We start from the raw sequence: 15,938 nt of genomic DNA on the forward strand, positions 1-15,938 counted from the left end.
AAAGCTATCGCAGATGTTTGCACTAATCATTTTATGAGAATATCCTACCTTTTAAAATATATTTCAAATATTTGTAAGAATGAAATCGGTATCAGACGGGTGATTTTTTTAATTGAAATTAAATTAAACACAGACATCTACAAATGCAGAAGCTCTTTTTTGCGCATTAATACGTTGTATGGCCGTCTGTTATCAAATGCAGGCGTAGCCACAATGTGTCCACCGAACTGCGCTGATAGGATATGCTTAATATACACTATTACACCGCTATGACACAGCTTCAATGTCTCACAAAATATCGCAAGCCAACATGCTCCATTTAGTTCACGAGTAATAATCTGTTGTTTTACGGGTTTCTTTATTAAGGACGACTGTTGACATGAGATATGAGAGCAACAATGAGCATGTCCATTAATTAACAGCCGTTGACAGCACTGGATTCTCTTTGACCTGCTTCAAAATAAATATTTACAACCTGGCACAAACAAATTATTCCACCGTAGCTCACTTCTAGCACACAAACAATTATAGCAGCACTATGCTGTAAGTGCTTCTAAATTTAACTAACAAATGTTTTATTTATTTCAAACATGTCTTTAAAAACAAGCAATTTGTAGGGCAGAAAAAAATCATGCGTACATAACCAACTAAATAATTGCCTTACCACTCCTTTTCTGTTTGAAAAGAACTTATTTAATCCTATCCTTTATCTCAATTTAATGACTTACTTACAATGCCCTAATTATCAAAAATTTGTAATTAAAACAATGTTATAATATTAATGTTCCTGTTCGATATACTGTGCTAAAGAGCCAACAAATAAATTACATAGACAAAATGGTTACATGTTTAATATTGTCTCTTTTTCTGTCATGTCGAATTTGTATACCATCACAAGCCACAAATAGTGTTAAAATGTACATTTTCTGTCAGTAACTAATGCCACATATGTTCTGCGTAATACTAAAACAATAACTATGGTTGGGTTTAATTCATGCTCAGTCTTTAGTGTACGACAGTTCACATTGCTTTTGGCACCATCTCGCGGTAAAAATAGAGACGTACGTTTAGACGGCGACAGCGTCATTACGTAAATATAATGTTGACGTGGCCTGAACAGTGGAAACAGCACGTACGTAAGAAACCAACTAGCGTTAAGGTGAGACCGAAAAATAATCCTGCGGAATTATGGGAATTACCGTGGACCATTAGCTGTACTGGTTTCTCATGTAACAGGTAAAGACAATTGTTAATGAATGTCTGTAAATCTAATTCCGACTGCAGTTAAACAGCTACAAAAGCTTATTAACGTCAACTAAATATTCCTATGTGGACGCAAGGTAGGACTAGCCTAGCTTAGCTTCAACTAACCGATCTCACTTCGCTTTCAAGCGAAAGAGAAAACAATTAATGTACACTGCGTTGTTGTCTTAAGATTGACCCAACAGGTAACTCAAATCTTTAGTTTTAACATTATTTTTGCGCGTTTTTGTTTCACATCAATGTCTCCTGCCTGACTTTAATTGACTCAAACTCAGTTTATTGGGATAAAATCGGTCATTGGCTCGTTCAACACAAAGTAAGATTAACTCTTTCATGTGGCATTTACGCAATAGCTGCGCTTATCACACCCATAAATGGCCGATGAACTAAATGAGTTGTTTTAAGTAAATACATTTGAATTAAAATTGTTTTTGTACTCTTGCTTTGTGATGGCTAAGATGCTCCTCTGTTACCTAACTTTGTAGTTTTTTACTTTAAGTGATTGTGCGGAAACCACGCGTGGGTTCTGATATCAGGTGCAGTAAGTCCAAAGTGACAGGCTCTTAATCTGATAAAATGTCAACCAACTGTCTTGACTGATCTAAGTGTGCGGACTTAAATAGCAAAGTGTTCTGCTATATCTACTCATCTATTTATCTTCGTATTTTTAGCGAGGAGACTTCCCAGTTTGGTCTTGAATTGCCATAAAAGTTATATAAACTGGCTTTAGTGTTGTGGTATATCAGTATGTCGTAATCCATTTAAGAATATAAACTCATAAACATAAAAGTAACTTTATTTAGTGCAGTGTTTACATTTAAGATTGCATTTGCAGCTGTTGCCTGGATCATAAGTTTGTGGCCTGCTCCCAATTTCTGGTTTTCGGAAACTTTTACCTGGGAATATTAATTCCCAGATAGTTTGGTTTTTTTTCTACCTTCCCTTCCACAAGCAGCCATGATTATTTATTTTATGAGGAACAGAACCACATTGCAGTTAAGTTGACTATTTCAACTTAAAGAAGTTAAGAGACACAATAGCTTGTACCTGTCTGACACCAAACTATCTATCTTATCCTGTTTCGTATGTTCTGGACATCATCTAGTCAGGACCGTGTATTTATTAATCCCTAAATAACACTTCTGTAGCCGATGACGACAGACTTTTGATTCTATAAATAAATAAATCTGGATGTTGGATTTATTCAATGTTCTGAGCTTACATCAGATTTTTCCATCATTATGGGTTCTTTTTATTAAAGGACATTAGGATATTTCTTTCAGTTATGCTGTATCGGGCCAAACTTGCATGTATTGGTAAAAATGTTTTGTCATATCTGTTAAATTATTTTTGCACAAATGTGCTTGTGCATGCTGTGTGAACAAATAACTTTTTCATCCATCCATTTTCTAACATCCTTGTCCCTCGTGGGGTCGGGAGGGTGCCTATCTCCAGCTAACGTTCTGGGCTAGAGGCAGGGTTCACCCTGGACAGGTTACCAGTCTGTCGCAGGGCAACACAGACAGGACAAACAACCATGCACACACACACCTAGGGAGAATTTAGAGAGACCAATTAACCTAACAGTCATGTTTTTGGACTCTGGGAGGAAGCTGGAGTACCCGGAGAAAACCCACGCATACACAGGAAGAACATGCGAACTCCATGCAGAAAGACCTCAGGCCGGGAATCGAACCCAGGACCTTCTTGCAACAGTGGAAACAGTTCTACCAACTGCGCCACTGTGCAGCCCTTAACTTTGATTCGTTTAATCCATTACCTTAACTAAAGCAGTGTTAGTGAATTGTCTGGGTATGTGTTAACTAAATATATATGGAAGTAAGGCATCTGTACTCTTTTTCTCAGAGTGAGGAAAATGTCCAGTAGAAGTCAACACTATGGGTTCCAGTCAGCCACCATGGTGCAGCCGGCCAATGGTGGCCATGCCTACCTGTTTGGGACCAACGGCTCAGAAAACGACCTGTCGGAGGAGGATGGAGAAAGCTTTGAGCTCCGATCACGGGGTAAAGAGAGGCTGCGGAAGAGCACGTCCAAGGAGCGACTGGATGACATCATCTACCTTAGCAGAGACGTCCAGGAGGGCGACACCCTGAACAGCATTGCCCTGCAGTACCACTGCTCAGTATGTCCTGTTTTTTTTATTTTATTTTTAACCATTTTTAAGCATACAGAACTGTCCTCTCCCCTTCGATTTGTAGCAAAATGTGACAGTTACTGGATGAGTTCAGACTTAAGATATCTAATTCGCAGAACGTTTTTGAAAGAAATATGGGATAATCATCTCTCTCTAATCTCAGAGTGAACATACACATTATGTGGTGAAGATGGTGAAGCTTACTTTTATTTTGTTTTGAAGAGATGAAGAAGTGTAACGCTCTGACTTTACACCAGCTGCGTTGGGTTTGCTTTGCAAGGCTAAATTTGCGTAACTGCAGCTACATTTTTGTACTCGCATCACTCGCCTTGTTCCAGTTTAATCAACAGTCTGAAGTAGAAAATGTTTTGTGTAATTCATGGCTGATTTCATCCAAAATGAAACTAGTCATTCACTTAACTGAAAGAAAATGCAACTGTTAAGTAGCTAATAATACATTTAAAAAGAACTGAAAAGGGTTCTTTACTGAGCTCAGTGCTGTCGGCAAATATTTAGCTAAATTTTTTTGTTAACTGTTCGCTTATTCCAAAATAGACACTACAGTATAAACCACACAGAGAGGCCTGAGCTTCTCGCGCAGCCCCTTATGTATCATCTTGCGAGCCAAAATGAAAATGATGATGTTCTGGAAATGCGGCACCATTTGTGTAAAAGCCTGCCAGACATTGCAATTATGTCCTGGAAGCTTGCAGCCATCCGAGTACAGAAGTATTGGATAATTTTGCAGCATAAGCAAAGCAGCTCTGTGAGCAAGAGCCTGACCAGCATGATGGGGGGAATAAGGAAAAAGAATCTTGTTTAAATTTTTGCCCTTCGATTTCAATAGATTTAGTCCGTTCTCAAAAAGGAATTATGCTGATCTAAGCAGGAAGCTGCTACCAATACCTAGCTAAAGTGTTAGGTACAGTTTTTGGCATTCTGCATTAAATATATCAAATGTTTTCTCCTGTGTCAGACTGTTTACGTATTTTTTAAAAAACACTAATAACTCAATGTAGAGTATAAGATGCTATTAAATGATTGTTGTTTTGTAGGTGGCGGACATTAAACGAGCCAACAACCTCCTGACAGAACAGGACTTCTTCGCTCTGCGTTCTATAAAAATTCCAGTGAGGCGTTTCAGTGTGCTCACAGAGACTCACAACGCCGGTCCTCCCAAACCCGTCTCGCCCACCGGGGTCAGACGGGTCGCCCAGGTTTCACCTGCCGCGCCTTTCCCCACAGAGTCCTCCACGGACTCCTGTTCTTCCACTGACAGCGTTGAAGGATTCCTCCTGGAGAAGGACAAGGACATTGAGCAGCTGGTGAAATCCACGGGCCCGTCCCGGAGCAGCCTCAGCGAGGTCGTGTCGTCTTTGACAGTGCAGCAGCCGCTGCTGGGGGAGGTGGGGTATAAACCAGCGCCGAGAAAGGACCCCTACTACGGAGCGGACTGGGGCATGAGATGGTGGACGGCCGTGGCCATCATGCTGTTTGTCGGCATCATCACACCTGTGTTTTATCTGCTCTACTATGAGGTTCTCATGAAAGCCGAGGTTAGCCACCACGGTACGCCTATCCAGACCAATGGCGACGGGCAACAGGAACAGCTGAAAAGTAAAACTTTGGACGTTAACAGCAAAGACGGAGATCCTGCGGAGGGACTTAAACTGCCCGCCCAAATAAACCCACAGGGAGGCGGTGCAGACGAGGGCGATGCTGTTAAAAAGTCATTGTATGAGAAAACATAGCAGAACTTTGATTCCCACATGTCGTAAACTAAGTAAATTAATATTTTTCCCCATTTTCAAAAGGTCTTATATTGATTAAAATAGTTTAAAAGGATTTGCTGGGATCGACTGAAAACAGTAAAGGCAGGTAAATGGGTAGTGTTGCAATAATGTTTGTTTCAGTCTATTCATTTAGATGCTTTTGAAACTAGGAGCATTGAAGGGCTGAAACTAACCTCACATTGGAGTGGTAGGTCAGCTGTTGTACCCAGTAGGAATTACATGTTTTTCTTTGTAATTAATACTGGTGCATTTAAGCCAGCTGTAAAGGAATATATATTTTAAAGACATTAGATGCATTATTTTTCTTTTATTTATTCCATGATAAATCAGTGGCTGTATCTTCAAATGTTGATGTATTGCAACATTTTTATAAATCTTTTTTTTTTTCCCAAAACAAGATTGGAACTAAACCACTTACTGTTTTCAGAGGTAGACTGCTTCCACTGTGGTTGATTAGGATTAATTTATTGTGAAAGCAGCTTTAGTTTTACCATCAGTATTGAAATTCCAGTTGAAACCTTGATTCTATTTTTTGCTGGCTATTGAGAACCACCTCATAGTTCCCATTGAAAACTGGGAACATGTTTTGACTTGTAATCACGTGAACTTTTAGACCTTGCTATAGCCCTTTTATTTCATCACAGTGTTATTTTGATTTTCTTTGACGCAGCATAATTGAGAAAATGACAGTATGTGCCTTTAAACTGGTCCAGCTTGGAAAATAAATAAATATATTTTCAATACATTATTTCCTTCTGAAAAATTTCACACACTCTTATTTACAATGTTGTTCAGGGAAAATCTGTAGCACAAAATAAAGAACCGCTCTGCGAAAAGTGTTAACTCAAACGTTTGCGTGGGAGCCCCGTCGCTTCAGTATGTTGCTTCTCCATCCATGTTGTCGTCGCTGTCGGCAGCAAAATCTTCGCCGTTGTCGAAGTAGCTCTCAATGTAGTCGTTGTCCTACAGAGAAGCAAACGCAACAGTAAACTCAGGCGTTACATGAAGTAAAATGTTTTCAAATCAGCTCTTCATTTACCTCTTCGACGTCTTCTTCCTCGTATTCTTCCTCCTCTATTTCTTCCTCTTCCTCATTTTTTGCTTTCTTCTCTGGCTCATCGTCTGACTTTTCAGCATTTCCGTCATCTTTCTTTTCCAGTTCCTGTCATGTCAACATACCCGACTGAGACTCAAGAATATCTTTCTTTTTTCAAAAGTAACCTGTTTCACATTCTGGTACATCGTAGCTGCAAACTTCAATGCCTCACCGGGATTTTCTGTGTTAAATCGACACAATGTAGAAGTGAATATGTGGGTTTACAGTTGACAAGATAAATAACTTTAAAGTGCGACATACAAATTTGCTATGATGCCTTTAATCTATATTATAAAAACTGTGAAATATATAAATGGCGAAACTTTAAATTTTTTAAGCTTTTTTTGTGAACACTGCACAAATTCAGAGCCCACAAAGAAAGCAATAAACAATCTTGGGACGTGCAGTAAGCTCTCAGTAGGTACACATAAGGAAAAGAGAAGAAACTCACATCTAATTTGCTCAGAACATCTGCTGCCTCTTTGCTTGAACCTTTTCCACTCTTCTTATTCTTAGTGGCTGAAATAGTGAAATATATAAAAAGACGTCCATGTTATAGTCCCAAAGTCAAATCTGTTACACACATGACGGCTTTAATGTACCTTTTGTTCGAGGTTTTTTTGTTCGGGGCATCAGTTCTTTTGGAAAAAGGTTCCAGTCTAAAACACCAAGAATGATAAATGCATTTGTTTCAGGGTGATTTTTTTATTAAGTTGTGGTTATTTTTTTGGCATTGTGGTGTTGTATGCTAACCTGGAGTCCATGCCTCATCTTCAATCTGTCTCTGCTTCAGGTATCTCTCCGTGTATTTCTCCACATCTGTTTTGTGAAAACAAGAGCAACCTCAATTTGTCTTGAGATAACTGCAAAGTTATACCACACATCTGAAGTGTTTTCGATTCAATTATTGATCCTTGGCCATTAGGCCTGTAATTTAAAAAGTTGGCAGCATTTCTTACTGTTGCATTTTCATTTCCTGTTCAAAATGCTTCACTTGTGGAAAAAGTGAGGCCCTGTGCTTCATGAGCTCAATTCACCTGATAACACTTAGAAATAAAATACTGAACAACTGAACTACTTGCTCAAAACAGTAACTGTGAAATTCTTGTAATGATAAACTAAAGAAATCAGATTAAAACTGCAAGCTGAGATGGCAGCTATAACTCTATCCTGCCAGAAATATGCTCTTTCCCTTTTCCTTGATGTGACCCATATTAAATGTCTTAGGCCCTAAAAGCTGCATTAGCTTCCCTTCCAGCAGTCCAAATTGTTTTCCTGCAGAAATTCTCACACGTCAGCTCTCTAATGGACCACTCCGCTCCTCACCTGCTCTGCTGGACTGTGCTTTGATATTGTGAGGCAGCCGCTGCATCGCGCCTCTCATTTCCTGCTTCAGGGCCAGCATGTAGTCTTCGTCTTCACCAACTTTCAGTGGAACTGGTTTAAAGTCTGTGTTCTGTAGAATATTAGATTTTTTTTTACGATGAAAAAAATAAGTAGGTACAGACATTTAAGAAAGTATTGCAACATGACTTTGTTGAGTTGCATCACAAAACAGACAAAAAAGTGAAATGACATTTTAGCCTTTGAGACAGTTTGATTTTTTTTTATTGATTAGATTTAATTATGCTTACAAGTTTTACAAGGAAGTTGACATTTTCAAGTTTGCAGTTGGAAATATTAACAAAAAGATCTTCAAGATCAGGGGGTTCTCACCATCAACTTGGGCCTCAAAATACAACTGCAAAAGTCTGCATTTCCTGCAAAAATGCAGTGTGAATGCTGCGAGCTGAATATTTTTAGTGAAAATTTCAGAAGCATTCGAAGTCAACTGTAGAAGACATGCAGAAATGTAAGAAACAGCCAGAAGCAGCAGAATAAATCAAAAGCCTTCAAAACGCAAAGAGAAAAACTGTAGAAGAGGAGTGAAAACTTTCAGTTAATGCAGAGATCACATCCAAAAAGTATTAGAGATTCATGCAGAACACTGTTTACAAAGCTAAACTGTAAGATTGCAGCAGTTTACAAGCTAAAACGAGCTAAAAAGCTGGAGCTAGCTGAAATACTAATAATAGCCTCGAGGGAAGTACTAGCACCTGGATGTACAGTAACATACTCCGTGCAGTGTGAAAAAAAAAACATGTAAAAGATCAAATTAGCTAAAAAGTTACAAGGTTGGAAGGAGGGTTGAATACAATTTGTCAGAATGTCCAATGATTGATATATGTAACAACATCTAATCATCTATTTAACTGTCAAATAGGTGGGAAATCAATTCTTTGTAGTGTCTAAAGCTCCAGGTTTATGCATTACTATTAATCTTTTGGGGAAAACATAGAGGCTGATTTAATTCAGTTTAGAAATACAGACTTGAAAAATATCCGAGCAATGGGAAATGAACTATAGTTAAGCCAAATGTGAATATCCTTTTTTCACAAATTGTTTATATGGCTTTAACAGAACTAGTAAAAATGTCCTTTTACCATCTTTAGTGTTTATAGACTTGGGACTGATATAAACAGAGGATTACATCCCACCCTTTGGAAATACAATTTTGGATGTTTAACAGTGAAATAAAAACTGACAGGTTATCCTGGGCTCCTTGTGTGTCTCTGTATGAGAGTGTGTGTTTCTTACTGGATACAGCGGGCTGGGCCCCACCCTGGCCTCTGGCATGCTGCCTCTGCCGATGCCCAGAGCTTCTATGTTGAAGGTAAAGGCGCCCACCCCACGGCCCTTGCCTGCCATGACTGCAGGTCTGCCCTGTACCTGCAAAACGTCAATAGTCAACTTCCTTGAACACGTGTTCACACAACTCAGAATGATTTAATCATCAATGCAGCATTAGTCAGCACATAACGTAAAACATCAGATGAATGCATTCAGTCAGAATACTCACTTTGAGAGTGTTATTAGAGAACTCCTTGAATGCAGAATTACAAACTAGACGTCTGTTCCACGGATATAAAACGCCATTTAGCTGCTACTGAGTCTCCTCCACGTTTTCAGTCCTGGTTTGTCAACATTGAGCTTGTCTGAGTAATCTCTCGTTCTAGTCAATTAATCTGGTGAAAATAATCAAGGAACTACGTCTTTTTGAGATTTATATTACTTTAACGTGTACCGGCGTGGCAACGTGTGCACACTGTGCGAACTACAGACACAAGACACCGATGTGTCGGTCGTGAACGAGCTGTTTTAGTCAGCTAACTCGTTCAATTGAACGATGGGATCAGATTCCCTTTTAGAGAGTCTGGACTTTTCCATTTAATTCCTGCCTGAGTCTAAAGCTGAAGTATACGTACACGCCCACACACACACACACACACACACACCCCCACACCCCCACACACACCCACACACATACACACACATATATTAACAGAGCATGGCTCAGCTCTATTCTAAATTTGGAAGTCAGATCTGGGAGTGCCATCATATGTTGAGTGGGTTTTTGTTTTTTGGAATTGGTAATTTATTTGGTGATTATATTTCCAAGGCTGATAATATTGTTCTCGATTTGATATATTTAAAGATTTAAATAACATGTTTAAAAATACTTAATGGGCCTCTAGTTTAAGGCAAGTCAAACCATAATAAGTCCAAATAAATAGAACGTCTGCAGCTTTCCTGTGTTTTATACGTACAGAGGTGGTTTTAGACAATGAACTAGGGTTGATCTACAACCTCTGACTTTCTTAGTTTTGACTTTAAAGCTCATTCCTACTGTATTTTCAACTGGAAACTTGGAAAAAGCTGATTTTTAAAAAACAAATGGAATACACTGTGCATTCTATAAAAGCAACATTTTTCTTTTGAAAAGAGTATGAGCTTTATTTTGCAAGTGTATTGTGACCGTTTTCCATTAGCTTTCAGAGCAACTAGCAATGTGAGACCTACTTTTGCAATAATAAAACCTATAAAGTGATCAGACCTATAGACTATTTGAAAGTATTTTTGAAACTGACATCCGTTCATTTCTATTGCTGGCTCTAACAATATAAACTCTGAAGTTTATGTGATTGTATTGTGGACCAAAACAGTAAACATAAAATCTTTGGATACATTTACATGTTAGAAGTAGAATTTAGTGAACAGCCTAAAGAGCCTTGTGACTTGGATCCTTAAACGGAGTCGGAATTCCCATCACTATGACAGCATGTGTAAATGTAGCTTTAACTTGTGCGACTCAATGGAAGGCGGGGTATGACTACAACCAATGAGCATCCAGAGGAAGTATAGCGTCATTCGCACATCTGACCAATGAGCATGCGCTTTCTTTGGTCGGGTGTGCCTATAGCAACCATCACATTAGCCTAAATGACAACATATCACCGCCAGCTAAGAGGCTGCTAACACCTCCAGTGACGGCACAATACCCGCTGAAGATAACCTGGACTACTGCATGACTGGGGATGTCTGCAGCCGACTGGTACGCCCACAAGTCGCTGGGAGACGGACTCTTCTGGATCCAGGAGCGATTCTACCAGTCGGAGAACCGAGCCAACATCTGGCTCCTCCGCGGCACCCACCAGGACGTGGTCATAGACACGGGTCTGGGCTTGAGGAGCTTACCTGAGTACATCGACGCCAACGGGCTGCTCGGGAAAGACCCGCAGAGGAAGAACCCGCTGCTGGCGATTGCCACCCACGCCCACTTCGACCACTCGGGGGGTCTGCATCAGTTCCAACAGGTGGGCGTCCACAGCGCGGAGGTCGATGCCCTGGCGAACGGGGACAACTTCGAGACGGTTACCTGGCTCAGCGACAGGGAGATAGCCGTGGCTCCCAGTCCGGGATGGAGGGCGAGACACTACAAAGTCAAGGCTGTGCAGCCCACACACATCCTGCAGGAGGGTGGGTAGGAGATGCTAAGCCTCTCGACGGGGGGTGCGGATCTGAGATCAGACACCTGGAATGATGCATGCAGGGAAAAGCATTGGCTTACCGGTATAAATAGCTGAAAAAGGCCTTACTGAATCACCGTAAAACTGGCAAAAGTCCAACATTGACCAATGTTAAATTTAATTTGTTAAATTTATCCATATGCACACCTGCACTAAACATATACAGAGATTTACCTGTCTGAGGCAACAGTGGGAAGGAGCATTATTACAAAGCTTTATCACAACCTGTCTCTGCATTAAACAAGTAAAATATTATGGTAAACCGTAAAATGTCAATGCCATTTTTCAAAACATGCGATCAGTTGGACAGGTCCGATTCATGAGCCTCCCAAGAAAACCTACAGAGATCAGTCATTTTTTTTTTGTTTCTAGCTGCTCTCCCTTATCTACATATCTGTTCTATTTATAGCCAGAGTGTTGATCACTTTGATGTTTCTTCCAAGAATGGAAGCAGAGACTGGGCACACTTCCTGAATTCTGGTATTCAGGTTTTTGCTTTGTCGCAGCATCCACCAGCTTTAATTTACATTTGCACAAAGTAGATGTCCAGCATCAGCGATTATTGAGCAGAATAAATCTGTGTACGGTTCTGGACAAACACTGTTGCAATATCACTGCCCTTGGTGGTCTTCCCTACAAGTAAATAATCACTTGAAGGTTACTTCAGTTACATTTCATCACTGTCGTTCTTTCAGAGTATAGTTTCTGTACGGCCAGTAAATATTCAAAAATAATCCCTGCTGTGTCAGAGCCACTTGGTGCAGTGCAGCTGGTATATCTTATTCCATGGCATGCCAGCCTCACCCTTTGTCAAACTGTGCAAGTCATACCTGGTTTGGATGAAATCAATACCAAACGAAAGGCTTCAGACTCTGCACAAGATAAGAGCTAGAGGGGACATGAGGGTCAGGCAAATGTTAAAAGACATTTAATCTGAATACACAAGAATACAAAATATGTTCATGCCACCTTCAGCTCCTTTAACATTTACAACCATTAACCCTCGTGCATTTTAGTGAGAATGCAGTGGTTTAGATCAGCATTCCGCTTCTCATGTGAATTTTCAGTTTCTTTATAATTTTGACCAAAATGAATAGAGACTTTAAAAATTATATTTAAATAGCATGCTTATATAACTGTCCATTGATTTGTTTTCCATACACTGAAGCCCTATGTTAAACAAAACAGGGTTGGGCTGCCTATGTGTATGTAAGTGTGCTCAACACTGCAAAAGACAATATTAAAAAGATAATTGGCCTGCATTTGTATAGTGGTTAATGAAGACTTTCTCCAAAAACCAACGGAAAATTAACATTGCTTGAAAAAAGAAGGCAGATAAGTGGAATTGCCAACTTCCTTGTATGTTTTGATTTCTTATGTCTTTTCAGTAGCCTGCACAATTCTATTTTATTCAGTAGAAAAAAACTAATTTCATTAGCAAGTATCCTTTGTGGCTTTGGATAGATTTTAATTAGAAAAGAAAGGGGTGAAGATGGCTCTTTGAATCAGAAATCTTGCATAATCCTGGTTTGGATCAAATCATAGTCATGTGTTTGAATGGACAGGTCAAAGTCCAGACTGACTAAATCTGAAGGTGCGCTGACCAAACTTTCAGTCTCTAGATGTTGAATTCATGTTCTTGTTGCATTTTTTGGGGGGATTTTTATGTGCATATACATTTGAAAACCCTGTATCATTTTTATTGTACTTCACAACCACGCGCCACTTTCTATAAATCTATCACACAAAACTCCAACGACATGCATTGAAATTTGTGTCTGCAATGTGACAAAGTTCAAGGGGCATCAATACCCTTTGAGTTGTAAGCTGCTCCTACTGTAGAGTTATGCCTGTGCCAGGGCCGGGCCAAGGCGTAAGCAAACTAAGCAGCCACTTAGGGGCCCCCTCAGTGGAGGATTTATTTATTTATTTTAGTAACGATTTCTATGTCATTATAATAACAAAAACACACAATTTCATCATGAAGTGATTTGTTTTTACAATAATATATATTTGATGATGTATGTAGAAATCTTTATTTTATGGACAAAAAGAAAAAAAAAAAGCTCTTGGGGGCCCCTGGTGGCCGCGGTAGGTGCCGCACGCTTTGCCGGTAACATGAGCTGCCGTGCAGCTTGCAGAGCGCTTCCAAACCTGGTGGGTCGGTCTGTCAGTCAAACCTCTCACTGCAGAGCACAAGAGGACAGAAAATGATTTTTAAACCTTTGCTGACAAAGATAAGACTAGGGGATAAGATGAGCTTCACATGTAAGTATCAGCCGATCACAATCCCAGAAAATTAAGGAAATCGGCGCCCAGAAATCAACTGATAAATCAGTTGGCCAATAAATGTATCCTATTATACATGTATATAATGTAAACAGCACTGCCAGAAATGCAATAAGTTTATAGCAGGTGTGCGAATGATCTAATATTCTAACTGCTGATTGCAGCCAGTCCACATTGTTAGCAGAACTAGAGGGCCCCAAAACCAAATTCCGCTTAGGGCCCCATGGAGGCTTGGGCCGGCGCTGGCCTGTACATCAATAACTTGAGCATCTCTCTCTCTCCTCCTGCTAGGCGATGTTATTAACCTTGGTGACAGACAGCTGACGGTGCTTCACATGCCGGGTCACTCTCGGGGCAGCATCTGCCTCCACGACCATGATAATAAGCTGCTGTTCAGCGGAGACGTTGTGTACGACGGTGCCATGATTGACTGGCTGCCCTACAGCCAGGTCAGCGATTACATCAGCAGCTGCGAGCGTCTCATTGGGCTGGTGGACAGCGAGCAGGTAACACTAAAACACATCATGTCTTGTTTTTGTGTTTACATGCTGGCAGATGTACATTTAAAGTGTTTGACTGCTGCTTTGATACTGATTCAAAGGAATTATGCTGTTTTGAAGCCAGTTAGTTCAGGAAGCAAGTGCGTAATCCCTCCTAGAAGTGCTTTATAGTTTAAAAAAAAAAGGCATTTTCTGTGTTTCACTCTATAAATTGTTCCCAAAGCTGAAAACTGTTACATCCACCAGGTTGACCAAGTCCTCCCAGGACACTACAACACTTTTGGCGCAAAGCGGCTCCATCGACTCTCGTCCGCGTACATCAGCAGAGCTGGAACGTGCCCTGCAAAGTTCTCTACGCTTGTCTGGAGAACGCTGTCCGGTTTGGCTCTGCGGGCGTCCAACCCTCGCTGTGCTTGCTAAGGCGAGTGGAAGGCGGAAGCTGGGGGAAGCACAAGCGCACACAGAAAGATGCTTCAACGTGAAGGACCTAAAATGATAAAACATGTAATTTAACAGAACTCATTTAATTGCCAAACTCTATATAAAATGTCTCACTTGAGTCAATAGCTTCCTATGAAGTATACAATATAAAGTATTAAAAGTGTTATTCTGTAATGTATTGATCAGTATCTAAATATTGGTGTTGGTATGATTTTAGGTGTGTTTTTTAAAGTATGTTTTAAGCAAATGTGAACTTATAATAGCACAACGATAGTACAGCTGTGCACTACAAACAGAAAACAGGGAGCTTTGGGTTCTTCTCTGTGACATTTCAGTCAGCATGGCCATAGCTTTTCTCTATGCAGTCCGCAGTGAAGACCCAGCAGTGACTACCTCCTATGTTTGTAATTGTGCTTTGTATTGTTGATTATTAATCTATGGCTTTGCTATGAAATCTCTGATAATAAAGTCTTTGCTCAGCCTGACTATATTAGTGGGCATCTCTATTAGGATTTGACGCATTGGAGTGAAATGAAGCATTTGACCAAGCAACTGATTGATGAAGTACTGAGGGCAACGTTTCTGTGGAAAGCTCTCGTATAAGGATGCAAAGGGTGACGCAGATGACTACGAAGGCTAGATTTGAATTTTAATGGCCACTGCATTGCAAAAATGTCCGTCAGTGTTAACCGTTTCTTTCCATTTTTGACACATTACTACTTCAATCGTTAGCATATTTTATGATTTCATGTGATTGATCACAAGTTAAATTTGTTATTGTAGTCCACACCGCTATACAGTACATTCTGTAACCACCTTTTGCTTTAATTGCAGCCATGAATCTTTTGGGCTATGTCTCTTCCTAGCTTTGCTATGTAGAAAATACAGTTTTTTTTTGTTTTTTTTGCAAAGCAATTGAATCTTAGATTGGCGAGAGAGCATTTGTGAACATAAAAACTGCTACTGATTCCCAAATGAGGTTCATTTTAACACAAGTATGCTTTGACCTATACCACAGTATTGCATGGCTAATGTTGTGTGGAAAGGTCAGACCTACAGTACATTTTTCATGTTCTAATTTTGTAATTATACAACTCCCAGATGCTTTTTGGCTAATTAGATTGATAGATTACACTTCATTTTACACTTTCCCACTAAGTAATTATAGATGCATGAATAATTGGATGGATAAACAGATACATACTGAAGATGGATAGAATGGTGCATGACATTGTTGTTTTTTCAAACATATCCAGACATGGAAAGTATTTAGATCAAGCTCCATACTTTCCAGACTGTGTGGGAACTCTTGAGAGGAGAACCGCTGCTCCAAATCTAAAATCTTTTGCAACCTCTAACATAGTTTCAACCGAGATTCCTCTTTAATTTGCTTCATTTCCCTTTGACCAGGTTCTACTCCTGCCAACGGAAACCATTCCCACAGCAAGATGCTGCCACCGCCACGTTTTATGTTAATCTGTGTACTAAATAGAA

The 15,938-nt window shown here is 39.9% G+C and overlaps 3 protein-coding genes across 5 annotated transcripts; 2 read left to right on the top strand and 1 right to left on the bottom strand.

The window, feature by feature from the left end:
- The first annotated feature begins 1,092 nt into the window (after positions 1-1,092).
- lysmd3 (LysM, putative peptidoglycan-binding, domain containing 3) lies at positions 1,093-5,959 on the top strand. 2 transcript variants are annotated; one of them, XM_032579057.1, is made up of 3 exons: positions 1,093-1,236; positions 3,130-3,406; positions 4,474-5,959. In XM_032579057.1, exons 1-3 carry the CDS (start codon positions 1,100-1,102, stop codon positions 5,167-5,169), a joined length of 1,110 nt encoding a protein of 369 aa, XP_032434948.1. In that variant the 5' UTR covers positions 1,093-1,099; the 3' UTR covers positions 5,170-5,959. The 2 variants fall into 2 exon arrangements, with proteins under 2 accessions (XP_032434948.1, XP_032434949.1); XM_032579058.1 differs by having other exon boundaries at positions 1,136-1,159.
- Positions 5,926-10,986, bottom strand: polr3g (polymerase (RNA) III (DNA directed) polypeptide G). 2 transcript variants are annotated; one of them, XM_032579060.1, is made up of 8 exons: positions 10,883-10,986; positions 8,945-9,076; positions 7,634-7,763; positions 7,061-7,126; positions 6,910-6,966; positions 6,759-6,826; positions 6,251-6,373; positions 5,926-6,174 (listed from the first exon to the last, which is right to left on the bottom strand). In XM_032579060.1, the coding sequence occupies exons 2-8, from the start codon at positions 9,053-9,055 to the stop codon at positions 6,085-6,087; spliced, it is 645 nt and encodes a 214-aa protein (XP_032434951.1). In that variant the 5' UTR covers positions 9,056-9,076; positions 10,883-10,986; the 3' UTR covers positions 5,926-6,084. The 2 variants fall into 2 exon arrangements, with proteins under 2 accessions (XP_032434951.1, XP_032434952.1); XM_032579061.1 differs by lacking the exon at positions 10,883-10,986 and adding an exon at positions 9,207-9,523.
- On the top strand, positions 10,571-14,930 carry mblac2 (metallo-beta-lactamase domain containing 2). Its single transcript, XM_032579059.1, has 3 exons — positions 10,571-11,164; positions 13,795-14,009; positions 14,250-14,930. The coding sequence occupies exons 1-3, from the start codon at positions 10,723-10,725 to the stop codon at positions 14,421-14,423; spliced, it is 831 nt and encodes a 276-aa protein (XP_032434950.1). The 5' UTR covers positions 10,571-10,722; the 3' UTR covers positions 14,424-14,930.
- The last annotated feature ends 1,008 nt before the right edge of the window (positions 14,931-15,938 follow it).

The sequence above is a fragment of the Xiphophorus hellerii genome, chromosome 12 (assembly GCF_003331165.1).
Source record: "Xiphophorus hellerii strain 12219 chromosome 12, Xiphophorus_hellerii-4.1, whole genome shotgun sequence".
NCBI classification, from domain to species: Eukaryota; Metazoa; Chordata; class Actinopteri; order Cyprinodontiformes; family Poeciliidae; genus Xiphophorus; species Xiphophorus hellerii.

Excerpts from the sequence above, each read along its gene's own strand:
- polr3g (XM_032579060.1), bottom strand. The coding sequence starts at position 9,055 with ATGGCAGGCAAGGGCCGTGGGGTGGGCGCCTTTACCTTCAACATAGAA. Across the intron at positions 7,764-8,944 it reads GGCCCAGCCCGCTGTATCCA|AACACAGACTTTAAACCAGT; the intron begins GTAAGAAACACA and ends AATATTCTACAG. Across the intron at positions 6,374-6,758 it reads ATGTTCTGAGCAAATTAGAT|GAACTGGAAAAGAAAGATGA; the intron begins GTGAGTTTCTTC and ends TTGACATGACAG.
- lysmd3 (XM_032579057.1), top strand. The coding sequence starts at position 1,100 with ATGTTGACGTGGCCTGAACAGTGGAAACAGCACGTACGTAAGAAACCA. Across the intron at positions 1,237-3,129 it reads ACTGGTTTCTCATGTAACAG|AGTGAGGAAAATGTCCAGTA; the intron begins GTAAAGACAATT and ends TCTTTTTCTCAG. Across the intron at positions 3,407-4,473 it reads CCCTGCAGTACCACTGCTCA|GTGGCGGACATTAAACGAGC; the intron begins GTATGTCCTGTT and ends GTTGTTTTGTAG.
- mblac2 (XM_032579059.1), top strand. The coding sequence starts at position 10,723 with ATGTCTGCAGCCGACTGGTACGCCCACAAGTCGCTGGGAGACGGACTC. Across the intron at positions 11,165-13,794 it reads CACACACATCCTGCAGGAGG|GCGATGTTATTAACCTTGGT; the intron begins GTGGGTAGGAGA and ends TCCTCCTGCTAG. Across the intron at positions 14,010-14,249 it reads GGCTGGTGGACAGCGAGCAG|GTTGACCAAGTCCTCCCAGG; the intron begins GTAACACTAAAA and ends TACATCCACCAG.